Raw genomic sequence first — 22,094 nt, forward strand, 5'->3', positions numbered from 1 at the left:
CCCCTGAAAAATATTTACAACATTATTGATTATATTCCCCCGACTGTCTTTTCTATCCCTGAGGCCATATTGTAGTTACCAATTTGTATTGTCTCATCCCTTTCCCTTCTCCTTCAGCCCACCCCGTCCCAACTAGCAACCCTGGAAATATTGCTATTTGGACAGTAGAAATATTTTACCTGAATAACTGAATATATACTTACATTACTCATTCTACAAGGGTAATAACATGGTTTGAAGATCAGCAATTTTGATATCAAACAGTTCTATTTGTATTTTAATAATAGGTATAATCACACTTCCTAATAAAATTTCCTGTATTTGTACTTTGAATTTCACTTATATGCATTATTCATTTTTAAAGCTTTCTATTCACTTATAATTTATTCTAATCGGTAATGTAATGATCGGTTCTTTATATTCTTAAAATTAATTTATAAAAAATATTACACAAACAAAGGAACATGGTTAACCCTCATAACTGAAATTTTGACATATCATCAAGCTTTCATAATCTGTCGTTATTACTGTGGAAGTTTTAGCTCTCATCTATTTTACTTATTTAGTTTTAACAACAGGAACAGCATTACCCTTACAGACAAAGTAGGCAAGTTGTATTTGGAGGCCAAATGTTACTGCATGTGTTCTGATAAATTATCTGTCCACATTAATAGGGACAAATAAGCTGAGAGCAGGTTTAATAAGGGAACGAATCTGAGCATGCTTAGGGAGGAATGGATAGAAGCACACAGCAGATGTGAGGTCAGAGATAACATCTATCTGTTTCCCAATTAATGAAATTGGTTTTGGACATACTGTGCTTGGGTTTCCAGGCACAAACAAATAACATACCTATTTGGTTAAGAGTGAGTGAACTTTTTCTAATATGTTCTGAAGACGAAGGTCATTCTGAAACTCGTTCTTTCTGCCCTTGAATCAGGGTCACAGAATACAAGCCTGCCTCACAAGCAGCCCTCAGAATGGAAGACTTTACCCATGTACTTCAGTTCCTTAGATCCACAGCATCAGGACCTCATTACCAATGTCATTCAATAAAGATCCTCAATCTGCGTGAGGTCTGTAGGTAAATGAGCAAAGGGAACATCATAGGCTGCCTTGTGGCTTGAATCAAACTGTGGTTGCTAAGCTTTGTGTGTTCTGGGCAAACTTAGAGGTGTTAGGGTCTGGGGCAGTACTCTTCACTCTTTTAAGGGTTAAAGTCTCACAAACTTCCTCAAGTCACTAATAATTGAAATATGTGCTCTACCACAGAATAACAAGGTCCCACAGGTGAATACAGCACGCACATTCCACTTCCTTTGCCACTCGTCAGTGACTCTAGGCTACTATGCAGTTTTCTATCCTGACAACACTTGAAAGAGTCAAAAGGCAATATTCTCCCAGGTTCTACTGAACATGTCATAATTTTTTGATATTAGCTTGAGAACATACATATATTTTTTGTTTTACTTAAGGCAAACTGCAATTTGATGTGTGTGTGTGTGTGTGTGTGTGTGTGTGTGTGTGTGTCTAACAGAACCCACGCTACTCAGCTTAACAGCCCTATTGGGAGATTTTGTATGGATCATGAGTTGTAACAAGTTTATTAATTTTATAAACTGATCAGAATCTGCTAGCAAGCCTACTTAGAACTCAGAGTCCACCAGGGGAACAAAGTATTCGACTCATCATTTCTTGTATATTAGCACATTTAATTCACCCAGCACCACTATGAAGAAGGTGCTAGTGTTGGTAGAAAACTGACTAGAATTATTAGAAATCTTATATTGAGGGCAGTTATGTAAGTTTTTGAGGTATATTCCAGCTATTAGTGTCAGAATCAGCACTCACCTCAAGTCTGTCAGACTTTAAAAATAAAGAAGTTAACCAATGGACATTTGTCTTCTCTGAATATGTCCAAAGTATTCACAAAGGTAGTGATAAAATTACAAACCTCTGTGATAATTTAGAGTGTTCAGTCATACTCCAAGTTCTATACAAAAACCTAAGTATGCAGTCCGTGTTGCTTATGCAGGGGACCCCAGTGTATTGTAAGTGCTTACATAGAGAACATGAAATACAACTCTACTGCATCATACATTTGATAAGGAACTAAGACATTTGCTCTAATAAAAATCAATAATTTCATTATCAATGCTTTTTTGATAAATACATGAGATTTGGGGAAATATTTAGGTGGCCCAGGATATCTTTAAAAATTGTAAAGAAGATTTAGTAGGCCTTGTCCTTTTTCTAGAAGGTATTGCTGCAGGAAGCACAGGCATCCTGAAGCACTACAGCGGCCTTAGGGCCACACTCAACATACTGTAGCTGGTGCTCACTAAGGGACTAATCCAGGTAGCATGGATGTTTCTCTACAACAGCAAAACCCCCTCTGAAAGAGACTGACAGAATCAGAGAGCTAGGGCAAGGAATTTTCTCAAGCCCCTAACTGATAGACATACAAAATTTGGGCTTAAATGGTTTTGTGATTTTCTTCAGTGTTAAATGGCCCATCAGAGGCATGGCTGGGCCAGGCCACAGTCTATTGACTGATAATCTCCAGATCTTTCTCTTAACTTTTTTTCAAACTCCTCAGCTTATTCAAAGCTACACAGGAAGCTGCCTACAAAGGCGTCAAAATCAGGCCTAGAAGAAGTACTGTCACTATGCTCATTCTTCAAAGCAAAGGGGCCTCCTTGACACCCTTCTGAGAACTATCGCAGTAGTCAGAGAATCAGTGGATGACTCTAAAAGCAACCATGTCCATTTGTCTGGTCTTTTAGAGGCACTTCTAAAAATCTCACACAGAATTCCTTTATCTTATCCTCCCACTGCCATGGCTTTAGGGTTCATGCTTGAATGCTGACCCAGTGTTTAAAGGAGCAGGATTTGAGGTGCAAGGATTACAAAACCTCTGGAGCATGAAAGATCTGTAAGAAAAAACTGAATATATTGTAAAAAATGGTGCCGCATTGCTACTGTGTTCTTGCCCTCTGCCTAAATGCAACGATAACCAATGCAATGTCTACATCTGCAGTCTATTAGGGGAGATATCTTTTATGCTCTTTCAATGTTCATAATTTTAAAAGATTCTTAATGGTTTAATGTGTTGGAAATGCATTAAAAACACATTGCCCTTTGGCAGAGCTGTATTAGAATTAGAACACTTTTATTTTTTTCCTGGTAAATAAGCTTAAGTTAAAAATAAACTATGCTCCATTCAACAAGGTTTTTGGCCTGTATTCATTCTGAATAACAGCCAGTTAGATCTTAAATCAGTTCCCAACTGCCCCCAAGTGCCCATGGGTCAGCCACGTAAACCTGAATACATATTGTAATGATGGCCGCAATTTTGTGCAGTAAAGATAGATCTGGCTATCCTTGATTTAGGGAGAAAACAAGTCCAGTTTTGGCAGGGTTTCATTTCAAATCAGCACCATTCCACCAGAATGGTTTTTTTTCTCCTATAAGAGGAACTAAGAATAATAAACAGACACAGGACCTCCTTCAGTGGAATGCAGGCATCACGCAGTTTGGGCTTCATGTAGTCCTCCTTGCGAAGAAACCTATTCACTACTCATTTCCCATATGTGAATCTCATCCAGGACTATTTAAGATGAGTCACTTCAGTGTCACATTTAGCAAAGATGGTGAATTAATATTTCAAAACCAATAATAATCTAAATCACATGAGATTTAGACTGGACCTGGTAGGAAAGAGTACGCTACTACACAAAGTGTACTAAGAGACATTCTCAGGGTATATGATAAAAGACAACACAGAACTTTAACCTTAGAGTTAGAACATTCCCACAGTCAGAGATGCTGGGCCTCTGCCCTGAAGGGCTGCTGATCTCTTGCCCATGGATGTATGTGTTCATCAAAGTGCATGACAAGGATACAAGAGAGCTACACAGATTCATTCGTTCCACTGCAACAGTGTAACTATCATGTTGGAGATGAGGGTAGGTGATACATGAAAATGCACACCATAACAGGTTGGTACAACACAGTCTCTTTCAGACCAAAGAGCATTGGAAGGTGGAGTGATTGGAAAGAGATGAAAAATATGTCCCACATCTTATGTTATTGCAAGTACTACAGATAATATGGCTATAACTGCATGTTATCAAAACAACTGAGTAAAACCAAAATGAATTTCAATGTCGCACATAATCAAAGTTTATAGTAGTTATTTATGTAAGAGGTACTAATTAGGCATATATAAAACAAATACATACCTCTATGCAAATAGGTATTAATCTCACTCATCTTTACGAGTTTAAAAGAACAGTACATTTTTTTAAACCCTCTAATTTCTTATATCACTCTTTGTTCTTGACAAACAGAAAGCTGACTGTTGATGAGATGGCTCTCATCAACACTGATATAGCACTCTGATATAGTACTTCCAGGTACTTATTTGTACTTGGACTCTGAAAACACAGCAGTACTACCTGCTTCCATAGGCAAGACTTCCATAACTCATAAAGATGAAGCATTTTTTAAACTCTGAGAATTATTAACTTAATTGCAAGTCCAAGTTCATGCTTAATATCTCAATATAATTTACAAAGACTCACATAAGCTAAGTATATGCAATACAATTATCAGAGTAATTGAAAATGTGCAATCACACATGGTATAATATGAATGAACTTTGAGGACATAATACTAACTAGAATAAGCTAGACACATAAGGAAAACATGTGTATGATTCCAATTATATGTGGTGCCTAGAGTTGTTAAATTCAGAGAGACAGGAAGCAGAGTGGTGGCTAAAAGAGCCCGGAGAAGGATATAGGGAGTTAGTATGGGTATGGAGTTTCAGTTTTGCAAGACAAAAACGTTCTAGAGATTGGCTGAATGTACTTAACATTATTGAACTGTACACTTAGAAGTAGTTAAGATGCTAAATTTTATGTTATATTATTTTACCATAATTAAATTTTTAACAATAATCTTATAAAACATCTTCTGCTTATCTACTCTCTATCTCTTTTCTATTTTTCTTCATAGCATTTATCATATTATATATGCATGTATACATACATATTTGTTTATTGCCTGTACATTTCCAACCTCCAATACTCCCAAATTTACCAGTTCTGAATGCAGGATTTTGTTGTTATACCCTCAGGCCTGGGATAGTACCTTGCAAATATGGGTGTTCAATAAATATTTTATGAATAAATATTATAAAAGTGCAATCACTCTTTTTTCAAAGAGTTTTTAGTTGTACTAATTCTAAGGAAAACATTTCAATTCAGCTTTTTTCATTCTCACCAATCTTAATTGTTAAGTCATTAGTTTTTCATCGTTCTTCTTTAACTCCTGGGGCCAGTTATTAGCAAGCCACTTAACCACAGTTAAACAATAACTAGGATACATAAAAAGAAATATCCCAAAATAAAACACATAAAAAGTATGCTGTGAAAATTAATCTAACAGCATCACCTGTTTCTCTTTTACAAGTAGCTACTACTTAATGGCTTGTGATATACAGGCTGCACATAATTATAAGAATATAAGATATAATAGAAAATACAAACTAAATTGCATTTTGCTTAACTGGATACTAAAGTAATTTCAGCTCTCTGAGGGTACCCAACTACAGCTGAATTGAAAAGTTGGAAAATAACTGGATATGTGTTTAAGTCTTGAAACTAGCTCCTGACTATAATAATTAAAAAAAAATCCCATAGGCAGAGTATTTTTATCATCTGTAAAATAACTTTCACAGGTAATATCTAATCTGATTTTCAAAAGTACTTCTGATATAGACAGCACAGGTATCACTCCCTTTATTTAGAGATAAAGAATGGAACCAGAGAAACTAAGTGATTTGATCAAGGTCACATGTGGAAAGCTTGTGCACATATTTGAAAATAATTTTCAGAAGCAGAGAAAGCAAGAACTCTGGAAGTGTGCTGCAATACAATTCTTGAAAGAAATTTGGGCAGGTAATGAGATTGCGTCTACAAGCCACACATGAAAATCAATTCCGTTGCACAGAGGACAATAACAGTGATCTTGCCATTTTAATGCAAAAAGCGAAATACATTTTCATGATGTCACCAAAACATGATGGGGCAAGTCTGATTGGTGCAGCACAGAAATGAAAAGAGAGCTTGTCCAAAAGAAACAGATTTAATAAAAGAAATGAGAGAATGATGTCTGTCATGAATGCAATGCTCAATTGCAGGGAATTCTATGAGCCCATATTATAAAACAGTGGTCCCTAGATTTTGAATTTACCAGACAAGTAATATTTCTAAAACACCTATGGCAATGAAACCAGGTTACCAACATCTAATTCTTTTGATTGAAAATGTCAAAAGAGTTTAAAACTCTTCTTACATGGCAGTTAACTTTTGACAACTTGCTATATGTAAGGTTCTCTTCTAGGCACCATATTCACATTAGTTCATTAAGGTTTCACAGCCACACTGTGAGATGCACATTATTATTTTTCTCCTGTTTTATAAATGAGGCAACAGAGATCCAGAGATGGTGCACAGTTTTCCCGGATCACATGTACAGCTCCAGGGGAGCCAGAAGTCATCCGAGAGGCCTGGTCCCAGGGCCTGTGTTCTCAACTGCTGGCTTTGGCTCTAGTACTTTCCAACAGCATCATTTCATAAAAGCAGGACAAGTCATCCTTTAAAATTTAATCTATTTAGCAATATTTAAAACTCACCGTTTTTTCCCTTTTAGCTCAGATTTTTGTAAACAGCATCAGCCCTCCACTGGCCTGCAAAGCAGGACTTGATAAGCACGATTATGGAGTATTTGGATAAGGATAACATAAAAGTGAAACTCAAAGACTTTCAACGTAGAAACATACAATGGATCATCTCATTAAAAAGAGAACGACACATGAATCATAGAAACTTCATGTTGAGGAGATAAGGGCCAACCACCACAATCCTCTTCTGAATACAGAAACTACCCTCTACATTGACAGGTTCTGTTGGAACAGATAAGCCATCGGGAACTCCCTATTCATGATTCAGCTCTTGACAAATATGCACAGACATTGTGTTCTTCTCCATCATTCCTGGCTGATCGAGTGAGGTTCCAGAACCCTTGAGCACAGTCTATTTTGTGCTCTCTCTCCTGAAAAGTAGGAACAGAAATAAATATAATATTTATAGCAAGGCTAACTATCACTGGTAGAGTAAGATTATCAACTCCTTTAACATAGCCATTTTGCTTTCTTTTTTTTGTTAAGATTTTATTGGGGAAGAGACAAGTTGCTGTCCTTTTGTTCTTCAGTCTAGTTGTGGAGGGCGTGGCTTCACTAGCCCATGTTGGTATTATCATTGCGCTCTTCCCGGGTGAGGCAGCCGCTTACCAGCCATTGGACGGTTGCTCACGGCGGCTCACGAAAGCTGAGGCCCACTGCCAGCCATCCCCACTTCAGCCTATGCTGCTGCTGGCGACTCACAGCAGCCCCACTCCAGGTGGAGCTGCTGTTCACCGTCTTAGCTGTAGAGGGCACAGCATCACCGGCCCTCATGTGGGATCCAAACCAGGGCCCTCCTGCTCAGAGCTGGCATCCCAAGCCAACTCCTAACCAACGCGCCACCCAGCCGGCTCCGTTTTGTTTTCTTAAAGCAACCTAAGATTATATTAGATTGGGGGGGAGAGGGCGGGAGGCAATAGCATTATAGAGTAATTAATATGAATCATATTGTAGATTTATATGCATTTAGGTCAAGTCTTCAATCTCTTTTTTATATGTGCTGCTGCTAAATTTTATTACTGTAATTCCATATTAGTACTCTTGGCTTTTTAAACCATAGTGGATGAATGTACAATTATTTTTACTACATACCATATCACCCTAACAGATTCATCCACTGCTCAGCTCGGCCCATGACATTTTCCATCTACTTTGCAGAATGCTTAGCGTCCCCCCTCCAGGTTATAAGACCCATGATTTGCTCTTTATGAACCCTAAGTCCTCACATACCACCTGAGTTAATAGTCTGGGACTACTCTCAAATTTTTCAGTCTATAGTTTGCAGCAACTTTCTTCTTTCTTGTAACTCAGCCTGCTTTCCACAATGTCCCACTGCTCACCAACAGCACTCACCAGTCTTATCTTCAGATTGTCTCAAAAGCTTAAGATCAAGAAAGGGTGAAACTATATTTCTTCATACAGTAAAATGTCTCAGTTGACTTCACTTTTCTCACCTACCTACCACACCTTCCTATCTTATTTCTAGCTTTGACTCTAACCTAACAAGTCAGTATCAGGAAATAGACTCCTATTGTTCAACTACAGTGATTTCAAAAAAGTTTAATGCCAGTGTATGACACACCAGGAATAGTGTCAACCACAGGTTGCAAACAGTAAGAGGAAAAGTATGCTTTATCATTAGGATTTCTTGCTTAACTGAGGCTTAATACTTTAAGACAGCGTTGGCATGCAAATATTAATTCAAAATTGCTTTCAATTTTTTGAAAAAGACCGTCAAGCTATTAAAAAAGGTGTACTGTCTCCTTGAGAATTATATCATATAATAGTAACACATCATACAATAGTAACACATCATACAATAGTAACAAAGAGACTTCCTGGAAACAGAAATACATGCATTGTATTCAAAGGAAATGTATATAGTAATTGTGTCAATAGCTGAAATGTACAGGCAGCAAACCAAGAGAAAAGACAAAATATGTAAAAAAGAACAGAACTAGAAACATAAAGTAGGTGGGGTTGTTAGTGACTAGAATGAAACACATTGTATTCTCTCTCCAGTCTAGACAATGGAATTCTAGCCTTCTTTTGGAGACAGAGGGAAACTATATATTGGCACACCCCAAACAGGATTCCTCAAAATGGCACTGAAGTATAATAACATTAAGGGTATTGCTTACAGACCATGCTTAGAGAAGGGTAGAGACAATGTGGGTTTCCATCCCTGACCATAATAAGGGGATCACAGTATCTGCCCTGGAGGATTCGCAAGGCAGTTATGAAGTAAATAACTTCAAAGGCAGATTTGAAAGCAATTCCTACATTGTAAAGTGATATGTAGTGTTCTCCATAGCAATTGTTTGCATTACAACAGATGCCAATATAAGAAATTATTTCATAAAAAGGAAGGGAAATTTATTCAGCTAAAGGAAGAGAGGAAATTAACATGGTTTACAGAAGTGAGGAAGAGAAAGGGTTATCAAACTTCTTTCTCCTTGGAACCACCAATCAGGGCTGTTGGGATCAGCAGTCCAAACAGTTCTTATTTCAGAGACAGCACTGAGGGTGGTATAAGTATGCAGAAGTGGATCTGGGAAACAGATTCAGGGCCTATCAAAACAGAAGAAGAAGGGTACCTGTTCCCTTTTCTAATGTAAACCTTTTTTAAAAAAAAGCAAAACAGAACAGAATTTTTCCATGAGTTTTAAACTTGTGGAAACAGTATACTCCAAATTATAAAGAAAAAGATGAAACATCTACAACTGTTAAGGTTTAATCATTTCTCTTACTAACCAGGGTCACACTGTACTCTAAGCACGTTTTAAACTTAAAAAAGAAATGGAACATACTGATACATGTCTTCTTAAATAATGCTATCTGAAGAATCAATTAACTCTATTAAAATGTATGGACTCTTCTCACCTCAACCTACAATTCAATATAGGGATTCTTCATTTAAATGATGAAAAAACACTTCAGTATCCTAATCTATTATTTCTCTCTACTTCCGACCAAAGTGTAGCCACACAGAAACAACATTAAAACCTTGAATGGGAACTATCTTTAGGTTTTGGTTTTTACAAGACTCGGCAGTTCTCTGTCCATCAACCCTACTTTTATTTAAGCTGAAGAGCAGGTTCAGCTCAGTCAATTAGAACTTTATAATCTAAACTTAAAGACTGCATGCAGCTCACAAATCACTCTTGCTTATTTTAAAAATGGGTCCTATGTCATTGGCAAGCAGCCCATCCATTAAATATCCATCAATAAAAACACAGCTTTAAAGCTATCTCTAAGATGGAATCTATTATCCCAAAGCTCCTCCAGACTACAAGCACATTAACTGTGAACATAAAACAAAGAGATCTGGATGAGAGGATCTGACCTATGAGCAGACATCATTAAAGTAGACAGTTACTGTCAACATCAGGGATAATTCCTACTTGAACTATGTGATACTCATAGGAAGGTATAAATAAAGAATACAAAAAAAGGGGGGGAAGGGGTGGAAGACGCCCAGAGATACCAAGCCTTGGGGTCCCAAAGTCCACAGGCTAGCAGGCTACTGTTCACAGGTGAAGGGAATTATTTGTTCCTATACAGGATGCTGACAGAGCTGGGGAAGCTCCTTAGCCACCTGATAAACACCAATGCTGCATGCCAACACCTAGAAACACAATGCAACTAGCTCCAGGTTTCCCACACTCACCAGCACACTTTGTTCTTGTTCTGAGCGCTGGCCCAGGAGATCCAGTGCCACCCTCCCCTGGCCTGGTGAGGAGCACACTGATCTCATACTCTGTATCCGGGTCGAGGTGCCCAATCTTATAACTTGTGGAATCCACTGGTTGACGGTCATTCCAGCTCCCACTTGCTGTGCAGTATTCCACTTCTCGGGCAACAATGGGCCCATCCCCATTGATGGAATTGGCATTGAGTTGTATCCACAGGTAGGTTGCCCCGACGGAGGCCAGCTGAGGTGGGGCAATGGGAACAGGTGGTTCTGAAAGGCAAGCCCAAGAGCCATCTTTCAGACACTCTGGTCTTTAATTTTTAAAAGAGCTAAAAGTGCATCAATTATTAAAATATAGAAGACATTTCCAGAATGAATCGATGAGAACAGTTTTGTTTAGGTTATTAGGAAAAAGCATACAGAAAAAGGTTTTTACAATGTTCAAATTTGTGAAATAACCCATCTTTAAAACCTAAGCTTGCTCAAGTAGGCATACTCCCAATTTGTTTCAGGACACCACTCATTTTTCTTAGAGAGCTACACAGTCATTAAAGGATTTGTCCCCCCACTAAAAGTAAGTTTTTAAAGCTCTCTCAAGTGATAGTATGTAAGCTCTAGGAGGCACTCTATTGTCAAACTCCTTATTGAGAATCTTTGAAATCGACAAAGGGGATAGTTATTTATATCATTAAATTCAGTTTCCTTATATTTATATTCCAAAGATATCATCACTTTAAAAGCATGGCTGAAATTATAGTTTATCTCATCATAAGTGCATATCCAACAGGACTCATTTCCCAAGAAACTATCACAACGGACTCATTTAGCTCCAGGAGAAGTGAGCAGTCTGGATAATAAAGTCCACCACTGCTGCTGTTCAGGGAACTTCTAGTAACGAGTCTTATTAAAGCAGTGAATAGATAAAAAAAGCTCTGAAGCTATGCCCAGCTTGATAAAACTCTAAGCAATCGACAACAAACATTCTTTACAACCCAAGAAAGTCTCTCATTGTTTAAAACCTGAGACAGACTTTTTCCAGATCATTGTCTGAGAAGGGAGAAATATACAGTCTTATATTTAATATAAATATAATATAAATAGTATTCCCAGTATATTATTGAGGTGCTAGTTGAATGGCTCTCCAGGCAACAAATGAAGGCATTCCATATGCCAATGTCACTGTGAGTGGCAGCACACATGATATTAAGAAAGGAGATAATTGTACAAAATAACATATTTCTATCTTAATGAATCTCCATCTGACAAAAAAGTAAGATCCAGTGATTTTTTTTTCAACAATGTTTCTGCAGGTGGTTTGTACCTCTTTGGTGGTGTGTTTTTGTTTTTAAGTCCTCATGTAGCTCACATGAAAAATAAAGCCTGATATGCTCTATTATTGCCTGGCATATGCTGGCTTGCATGCTCCAACTTCTGTCTGCTCCATGGCAGACAAAGCCAATTGATCACAGTCATGTTTCCTGTTTCAGGGCAGCTTCACCATCTGACCTTGGCCCTGGAGATGATACCAGGTGATCTCTAGACTGACCACACCACCAGCAACATCAGTTCCCTTTATAGGGATGGGGTCTCTTTGTTCTTCTTTTCTGTATTCAAGATGCAATAAGTCATACTGACATTCTAAAATAGCTGAGGAATCTCATTAGTCTGAGTCAAAATAAGACACAAACAATGAATTTTATTTGGGAGACGACAAATTTAGTGTAATTTATTAAAATATAGTTCCTATTGTTTATAAACTACAACTTTGTGCTATCTTTTCATTTTTTAAATAGTTCTGACTCAACTCATAATAATTTAACATCAATTTATTTCATTAGGCAATTCCTTGAAGCAAGGCATGAAATGGGCCTTTTCTAGTATATCCTGAGGCATTTTTGTAGCCAGGCTGAAAGAGCAGTTAATTACTTTGAAGTTGCAAATGGCAGCAAGGGTTGCTGAACTGCCATTCAAAACACAACTCAAGGGCAAGGCAACAAAGGTTAGTGAGTACACCAATTCATTTATGATATTATTACAACTACCCTAAAATAGACACAACTTTAATGCTTGTTTGTCCTGAGAATATTTTCTCTATTAACTCCCCATTATAATAGAAATATGTAAAATCAAATGAGCTATTCAACTAGAACCTGGAAAAAATTGAGACAGATATTCAAAAAGAATTGTGAATTGCTGGAAGCATCAGTGCAAAAATAAGTCAATATGAAATTTTGAATAAACTTTAGCAAAGGGAAGGAAGAAAGGAAGGAAGGGAGAGAGGAAAGAAGTGAGGGAAGGACTCAATCCATTCTAACTGATAAAAACCAATTTAATTTAATTCAAGTGAAAGTGAAAGGAAACAAAGTAATTCTAAATAAAACCAGCAATGAAAAAAGTTATACACATGTAGATACATTCATAAACATATATCTAATTGATATACATATGTGAATGCCTAATATATATCTCATATAATTAAACATGATATTGATATAGATTCATATATACATGCATTTTAGAAATTATATGAAGTGCTTTTATGTCATTGATTAACAAAAGCAGGGGTAGACATGAATAACATAAGAAGAATATTAAAAAATGGCTTGGACTTCATTTGGGGAGCTGGCACCAAATCAGTCTGTGGCCTTAAAAAAAGTTAGAAACTCTATGGGCTTTAGTTTTTCTCATTAAACAAAAACAAAAACAACAACAAAAACTAGCACTCCAAATATTACATGCATATAAAAATATTAAATTATATACAGGTGACCTAAAAATGTCATTGTATATTTTAAAGTAATCATCTCAAGGTAATATTTTATTAAACTAGTAGAATCCAGCATGTTATCTCATTTAAAAAAATAAAACATGTAAAATATGGCTATAAAATTGTAAATGGAGGAAAAGTCAAGTTTCAGATGTGCCATGTCTGCGAGCCAACTGTCACCAGCTTTGGCAGTGTGCAGACAGAAAGAGGCACCTGGACATTTTTATCACAATTAACCAAGGTACCTGCACCCTGTCACAGACAGGAAAATGGGCTGCATAAGTGAATGAGAACCCATTCGTTCTTTGTGGTTACATTTGTTCTGCCAGGCTAGAAAGTCGTACTTCACTTATATGTCTCAAAAAATTAACTTTTCCACACAGGCAATTTTTAGAGAAGTGACTTGATTTGCATCATATTGATCATGAAGCATGATGCCTCCAGAACATGGGCATTGGCTGGTGACAGTGAAGCTAATGTACTAACCGTAATCAGAAAAGGAACAACAATCACAAAGAACCAAACCAAGATGAAAATTAAGTAATAATAATGATAATGAGGAGTTCTGCCAAGGGAACACCGAGGCTGCTCTACTGGGTAAATAGTGTCCATTTTCTACAGTGAGACTCCTCACCTCCCAGAGAGCTTCAGCAGGGTCAGGTGTGAATCACAGTGAAGCTTCAGTTTCCTTATAGATTTTAAACCTAAACTCAAATACTACCCAGACAGGCTTAAAGATTCACTAGAAACTAGCATTCCTAAGGATATGATATGGCAAAACATATTATTCAAGCAGACATTTTGATGTGCACTTCCTTACACAGAACATCACTGATGCAGATTAATACCCCTTGAGGAATTAAACATTTTTTTCTCATAAGCCGTGCATGACTAATCTGGTAGCAGTGATTCTACAACAGAAGCATATACCCAAATCACCTACAGATTTTGTAACAGACTATATGATCCAAGATTCTGAGTCAATATGGGCGTGGCAGAGGAGGGGAGAATAGGTAGACAGGCATCTGTATTTTTAAAATTTGAAAAGGCAGTACTGACATGTATTCTCACTAAGAAGACCACTAAGGAACTGGAGCAGAGAGTAAGCATCACTCTCCAACCCTCACCCCCACCCCGTCCCGTGTCTCCCCATCACAGTATAAATAAGTGCTGGCTGCTTACTATGTACACTGTTTTAAGGACTGTTCATATACTTTTTGCATTTGATCCTTCTGATAGACCTTCTGATAGATCGGGTAGGTAATATCACTGTGTCTATTTTATACATGGGAAACAGAAGCACAGACAGGGTAAGCTACAAGCCCATCCCCACATAGCTAGTTCTGGGGTTTGAACCCTGAAGTCTTTAAAATTGCCTGCATAGAAAAAAATTGCTGACAAAAGGAAGAGCTCATTCAAAAGAGATCAATTTTACGTCCCATACTTAACAAATGCAGGGGAAAAAATGTAAAGAACACATCATTATGTTTTCCTAGAATGAAATAGCAATGAACTGCCACAAGTTGTCTAAAAAAATGCCTCATGGTATATCTAAAAATCCAAATTATTCTGTCTGAGACCAAGAATTGCCTTAGCAGTTTAATACTATAAAAAAGCATTAAACCAGGTAAAGAAAATTTATTTCTCCTCTTTTCCCCCCTCATCCTCAACCTTCCTGAATATAATGGCTCAATTTTTCAGTCATGCAAAATACAGTTGTAATAGAACCTAACTGCAACATTATAAATGTTAACTCAGAATTATCAACATGGCTTGTGTGATATGCCTAAGCATTTTTATACTGACATTGCTTCATTTTATTAACCACCCTGCTATCATAAACACTCTGGCTGGTGAACATTTGCATTTTAAGTGATTTTCCATCAGTAAAAAAAATTAATTTCTTAAAAAAATTTTTATAGGTTGTAATCTCTGTATACTGAGTTGGAAGAAGAACTTGCCAAGAGCACATTTGTTGCTTTGTATGCAACTAAACCAACATAAATAAAACACGTTTTTCAAAATATTGCTTACGTGCAATATTTGTACTTAAAATGAAATCCATCAGTATAGCCTGTCATCAAACTACTGTTCAAAAATATACAAGGATAAGTTTGAGCTTTAAACAAATGAACTCACAACCATGTCACATGTCTATCATCACAGAACATTTTGGGGTATAAAAATACATTAAATACCTTTAACTACCAATTCTGCATAGTTTGATATTCCAACACCTCCTTCCGTGCGAATCATGCAGCGGTACTTTCCAGCATCTCGTTTTGTTGTATTCACGACATTAAATGAAGCTATGAATCGTCGGGGACTAGTCACCTTTATTTCCTTCAGTGGAGCATCTCGTACATGAATGCCCTGTATAAATGGGGGTAAGGAGGACAAAAAGAAACAATATCATCTGTCATATTGAAACAGTACCTGACAGCACATCATCGATGCTATTTCCATGCAGACCTTCGTTCAATTGTTTATTATCCATGGGTTGTTGTCCCAGAACAGCTGGCCAGGAAACTGAAATTCTGCTGTGATCAACACTTTCAAGATTGAGGGATGCAAAATTAAGTGTGTGGGAATGTTTTATTTTTGACCCTTCAAGATATTAATTACGTTAAATTACCTCAACAGAGAGAAAAGGCACATGGAAAAATGCTTTATTTTGTTCCCAAACTAACATTTGGTCTTTTCATAACACTTTATCCTTGTTTTTATGCTTGACTAGGAAACAAAATTAACACACACTACCCTATTGCTGACCTCAAATTTTATGTGAACAAATAAGCAACTTATCAAAAATTACATTAAAATGTAATTAAGTATCAGTGTATTTCCTACTGAGCAAGTCTGAAGGACTAGTCCAAGCTTTATGATGCTCCTCCTGAATATACAAAAGCTGAGCAGAAGTAGATGCTTAATATTTTCTGATACTGAAATGCAACAAAAGCAGTTCCTCTCTACATGCTGTAGTCCTAGGACCACATAAAGCAGGCTCCATGACTGGCACAGCTTGGTCTTAGAATCTCCCTGATACATTAAGTAAGTCTTTAGTTATTCACAGCTGGAAACCCGCTCTATGCTTCCTATAATTTAAAGCCCAAAGGAAGGTTACAGATTTTAGTTCTATAACTTCTTTTGCAATTATCAGGATAGAGGCTATCTTTAACATGTTATTTGCAAGTATTAAGTAGAAAACAATGAGCAGAGACCTTGAGGTTGACGCATGAATGCCAAGCACTATGTCCATTTACCTACCCAGCAATCATTTTTGGGTGCCAACCTTGGAAGTATAGGCTTGAATATATAATCACAAATGGTGGCCAGAGAGTGGTGAAGGGACAGACCAGGTGGCTGACAGAAATCACAATGTGGACCAATTTTAGATATGGTGGCCATGAGAGGCCAGTTTGGAGAAGTGACATTGGAGCTGAGATCTGAAGAATAAGTAGGAGCTAGCCAGGCACAGGGAGAAGGTAGGAGAGGTGCATTCTAGTCAGAGGAAATAATACATGAAGCCCAAGGTGATTAGAAAAAGCTGGAAGCTCTGGATGTACTTAAGGAAACCAGTGGACTGAGGAGTAGGCAAGCACCTGTGCATACAGGGACTTGTAGGCTATATTAAAATGTTTTTTTATTTATAGGTATGAAAATGCTAGGCTACAAAACAATAAAACTCATTTGTATTACTTGGGGATTTATATTATGCAAAATCTTTAAAAGCTTTTATCTGTGATACTTGCTTTGACAGGTGGTCCTAATGGACATGAGTTTGGGAGTTAGACTTACCAGGGTGCCAAGCCTAGGTTCAAAGTGGTTGACCTTCAGCCTCCCCTGGCTCAATTGTAACAAGAAAATGATACAACTCTCTTTCAGTGTTGTCTTGAGAATTTAGAGGTCTACGCAGAGAAACTGGCATACTGACTGGCACTACATGTTGAGTTCAAAGAGAAAGGCAGACAGGCTGCCAAAATACCACCTTTTTACTGATGAACCTGATACTGCAGAATATGGCTAATGTGCACTAACAATGAGCTTGCAAATACTGAAGTACACAATTAAACAAACTCACCCACACAGCCACAGTCCACATTAGAAAACCACAAGGCCTTCTGTAGGATGGAAGAACAGGGTTCCTATGGGGAGTTACTTTCCAAAGAAGGGGTGGGGCTGTGTATGCTCAGAGATTTCTTCCCAGGAAGCTCCTGCTTAGGCAGAGAAAAGGCATCAGGAGTGCTGCACTAGTACAGTTCTTGCCACAGGGAAGGAAACATCGGGAGTATGAAAGAAGAGTTCCACTGACATCATCTTTAATATTATCTGTCAAAACAGCCTTGTTAATAGTTTAAAAAGTCATAAATAAGAATGTGAAGTTACATAGGTCCCTTATATGTTTTTTTGTGTGTGTGTATGTGTGTGTGTGTGTGTTTTATTAAATCCTCTAAATTTGATCTGAAGAGGGTATCAAGAATTTAGAAAAACAAAACAAAATGAATCCTGTATTATTAATTACATTATTCCTCTCTGTATTGCATACATTGTCCCCCATCTTCTCCCACAATAAATAATCGAATTTTATTGGTAGGAGTAACCTTAGACTTACTATTCTATGAAATTAAGTTTGCCTTTTCTTAAACTGAAAAAAAAATTGAATCTCCAGTTTTGAGGGGAAAAAAAATTAGGCCCTAAAGAAAGGAAATAATTCATACCTTTAAGTATTTCTTTTGTTTATTCATGATCACAACAACAAAAGTGTTATCTATTTATTGATTTACTGACTTGTGGAATGAATCTTATAAGAATATACTTCTATAGTAATCCTGTAATATCTGTCCTAATAAAATAACCCTATCTCAAAAGAATGCTTATTCAAAAGAATTTTAAATTATGCACTTATTGATCCTCACAACTATTCAAGGCTCTGCTGAGGGCACCCAGTTTAAGAAAACCTCCTTTTTGAATTTATGCATATGCTGAAAGGAGTATTACTTCATAGTTGTTATCTTCATGCCATAGATTCATTCTTTAAAATAAATATCTTCAAACTACCAGTTCTACACAACTGTAATGAGTCATATTATGAGCTCACAAAAATGAGGTTTTCTTTTTTTTTAATACCATGTATTTAATCACACAGAAAGTTAGATTCAAATTCTTCAAGAGAAACAGTACATAGGAAGGAGAAACCAAGAGCTAGCTAGCAATCATTTTAGCTTAGGATCCACACCAAATCATAAATATTGCTCAAATCTGCAGGTCATTTTGTATTAAATCATTCACATGTACATGAATCCAAGAATTCATTCAGCAAACACTTAGTAAAAATGTTTTATGTGGTAGGTACTCTATCAATATAAAGGGAGTATGGAGTCAAAAGAACAATCCCTTACCTAACTGAATTTATAGTCTGGTTGGAAAAATAGACAAGTAAGGCAATCATAGTTACAGTACAGAGCAATGAACTGCCTAACACAGTAAACACAGAAAAAGGTGACCTCACTGGAGAGGCATGTGAGGGTCTACTTTGTAAAAAAAACTACTTAAGGCCAGGCTTGAGTATGCACAGGAGTGTCTCAGGCAGTAAAAGAGAAGAAATGGAGCCCAGTAAGCGAGAACACTGCAGGAGTCAAGAGCCAACAGAGCATGGAACTATAGAGGCAGTAAAACTTATTCAACAATGCTAGAACAGAAGTGCTTCTATAAACAGCAGGTGATGAGGCTAGAAAGATAAGCACAATATAGATTGCATGAAGGAATGGGACATGTTGACGATTATATTTTATCTTGGTGCCAGGAAAGGAAAGGTTTTAGGCAAAAGGGTGACATGAACACATCTACGGGTATGGTAATGGACTGAAGGAGACAGTATGGGAGACCAAGTGATGTCAACAGAAACTGGTTATATATTTTTCAGAAATCATGGTAACAAATGACAAAAAAAAGGATGAGAGAGAGGAAAGGAAGGATTCTAAATATACTTAAGCAAAAAAGTCAACAAAAAGTGTGTTATATTGCAATAACATCTTTCTTTTCCAGCAGACTATAAGGTCCACTAGGTCAGGAAACATAGTTTACTCATTGTGTGTACACATAGGTGTACAAGAAATAGAACCCAGTAAATACAGAGTGCCAAAAAATGCACATACATTTTAAGAAAGGAAAACTGTATTAAAATTGTAATGCTCAATATATACCAATAACAAAAGATGAATGCAAGTCACATTTGACTTCTGCAATTACAAGAGGTGCTCAAAGTGGTTACGAGCAGCTTCCAGACACTTCTGATTACAGTGAACTACGGCTTGAGCAACACTGACCAAAGTGTCCACTTGTATACATTTTTTTGGCACTCCCGGTATTTGCCTACTCTAGGAATCACAGCCTCAGGGGAAAACAAATGTCCCAAAGGTAGAACAGAAATATGAGGTTTTTAAATTAACAGATTTAGACCCTAAACCCTAACACTGGACAACTAATCTTTATTTATAAGGGATATCATTAGGAAAGTTAAAAGGATACTTTAGAGTTTCTGTGTGTTGCTCAGTCAGAAACATCACCCACTTATTGTGATTGTGGTAGGCAACAGAATGGCCTCCAAAGATAAGTCTATTCCCTAGTTCCCAGAAACTGTGAATGTGTTCCTTAACACAAAACAGAGTTTGCAGATGTAATTCAAATAAGGATCTGGAGATGGAAGATTAACTGGGTGGGATCAATGTCCTTAGAATGTAGAAGGATGGTGGGAGGGTCAAATGCAGAAGGAGATGTGACCACAGAAGCACAGGTTGGAGTGATATGCTCTGAGGATGGAGGAAGGGACCATGAGCCAAGAAATGAAGGAGGTCTCTGGAAGCTGTGAAAGGCAAGGAACAGATTTTCCCCTGTAGCTTCCAGAAGGAACCAGTCCTGCCATCACCTTACTTTAGGATTTCTCACCTGCAGATCTGTAAGATAATGAAGCTACTAAGTTTGTGGTAATTTTTTATAGCAGCAATAGGACACTAATACAATGACCATCAGGATAATGAAAAATCCTAGGGCTTTTCAAAGATGTACAGTCATGAGCGCTTAACAATGGGGATACATTCTGCGAAATGCATCATTAGGCAGTTTCGCCATTGCATGAACATCACAGAGTTATTTACACAAACCTAGATAGTATAGTTTACTGCACACGTAGGCTACATGATTTAGCCTATTGCTGCTAGGCTACAAGCCTGTACAGCATGTTACTGTACTGAATGCTGTAGGCAATTATAATTCAATGTTAATTATTTGTGTACCTAAACATAGAAAACTGCACAGTAAAATTACAGTATAAAAGACAAAAAAATGATTCACCTGTACAGGGAACTTACCATGAATGACGTTGCTCTGGGTAAGTCAGTGAAAGAGTAGTGAGTGAATGTGAAGACCTAGGACATTACTTTGCACTTCTGGAAACTTTATAAACACTGTACATTTATGCTACACTAAATTTATATAATGACATGAAATTAAATCAAGCACAAGAATGACGCACTCAAGAAACGCAGTAAACAGGAGGTGTGTGAGGCTACTGTGGCATAACACGGCACACTGTTTTAGAGAAAACTTTGTTTTTGTAAGTAGAAAGACTACACTCTAAAATAACGATTAAAAGTACAGGATAGGAAATACATAAACCAGTAACATAGCTATTTATTATCACTATGAAGTATTAGGTATTATACATTATTGGGTGTGCTATACTTTTATACTACTGGCAGTACAGTAGGTTTGTTTGTACCAGCACCACCACAAACATGTGAGTAACGTGTTATGCTATGATGTTATGACAGCTATGGCTTCATTAGACGATAGGAACTTCTCAGCTCTATGATCATCTTATGGGACCACTGTGATCCATACATGATCTGTTGTTGAATGAAACATCTTTATTCAGGGCAGTAGTTATGCATCCTGATTTTCAGGGCTACAGAGCAAATCTTGAGGTCAGTTTAAGTTTTATGGGTTAGCAAGAATGCTATTCAAAAGCCATCATTGTAGCCAAAACAAAAGTACGAAGTTGGAAAACTCACTTCTCAACTTCAAAACTTAACTATAGAGTTACAGTAATCAGAAGTAATATGGTACTAGCATGAGAACAGATATAGACCAATGTAATAGAATAGAGAACCCAAAAACAAACCCTCAGTTATACGGTCAGTGGATTTTCAACAACGATGCAAAGACCATTCAATGGGAAAACTACAGTTTATTCTACAAGTGGTACTGGGTAAACTGGATATCCACCTGTAAAGAATGAAGTTGGACCACATACAAAAATTAACACAAAATATACTAACTACCTAAAATTAAGAGCTAAAACTACAAATCTCTTAGAAGAAAACATGGGGAAATCTTCATAATCTGGGATTTGGAACTGATTTCTTCAGAATAATGCCAAAAACACAGGCAACAGAAGAAAAAATAAACTGGACTTCATCAAAATTAAAAAACTTTTTGGCATCAAAGGACACTATTAAGAGAGTGAAAAGACAACCAACAGAGTGGGGGGAAATATTTACAAATCATATACCTGATAAAAGGTTAATATCCTGAATGCATAAAGAAGTTCTACAATTCAAAAATAATAATAAATAATAAACAATCCAATTTAAAAATGGACAAAGTACTTAAATAGACATTTCATCCAAAGAAGATATGCAAATGTCCAATAAGCACATGAAAAGATGCTCAACATCACTCATCAATAGGGAAATGCAAATCAAAACCACAATGAGATACCACTTCATATCCAGTAGATGGCTATTACCAAAAAAAAAGAAAAATAACAAGGGCTGATAAGAATATAGAGAAATTGGAACCCTTGTGTATTGCTGGTGGGAACA

At 37.0% G+C, this 22,094-nt stretch overlaps 1 protein-coding gene across 5 annotated transcripts in view; it reads right to left on the reverse strand.

The window, feature by feature from the left end:
• PTPRM (protein tyrosine phosphatase receptor type M) overlaps positions 1-22,094 on the reverse strand; it is a 672,175-nt gene that overhangs the window by 485,563 nt on the left and 164,518 nt on the right. For all 5 annotated transcript variants that reach the window (XM_019649948.1, XM_019649947.1, XM_019649950.1 and 2 more), the window contains exons 5-6: positions 15,411-15,585; positions 10,422-10,715 (exon numbers count right to left, since the gene is read on the reverse strand). In XM_019649948.1, coding sequence (XP_019505493.1) covers positions 10,422-10,715; positions 15,411-15,585 — 469 coding nt within the window. The remainder of the gene's footprint in view (positions 1-10,421; positions 10,716-15,410; positions 15,586-22,094) is intronic.

The sequence above is a fragment of the Hipposideros armiger genome, unplaced genomic scaffold (assembly GCF_001890085.2).
Source record: "Hipposideros armiger isolate ML-2016 unplaced genomic scaffold, ASM189008v1 scaffold_136, whole genome shotgun sequence".
Lineage (NCBI taxonomy): Eukaryota > Metazoa > Chordata > Mammalia > Chiroptera > Hipposideridae > Hipposideros > Hipposideros armiger.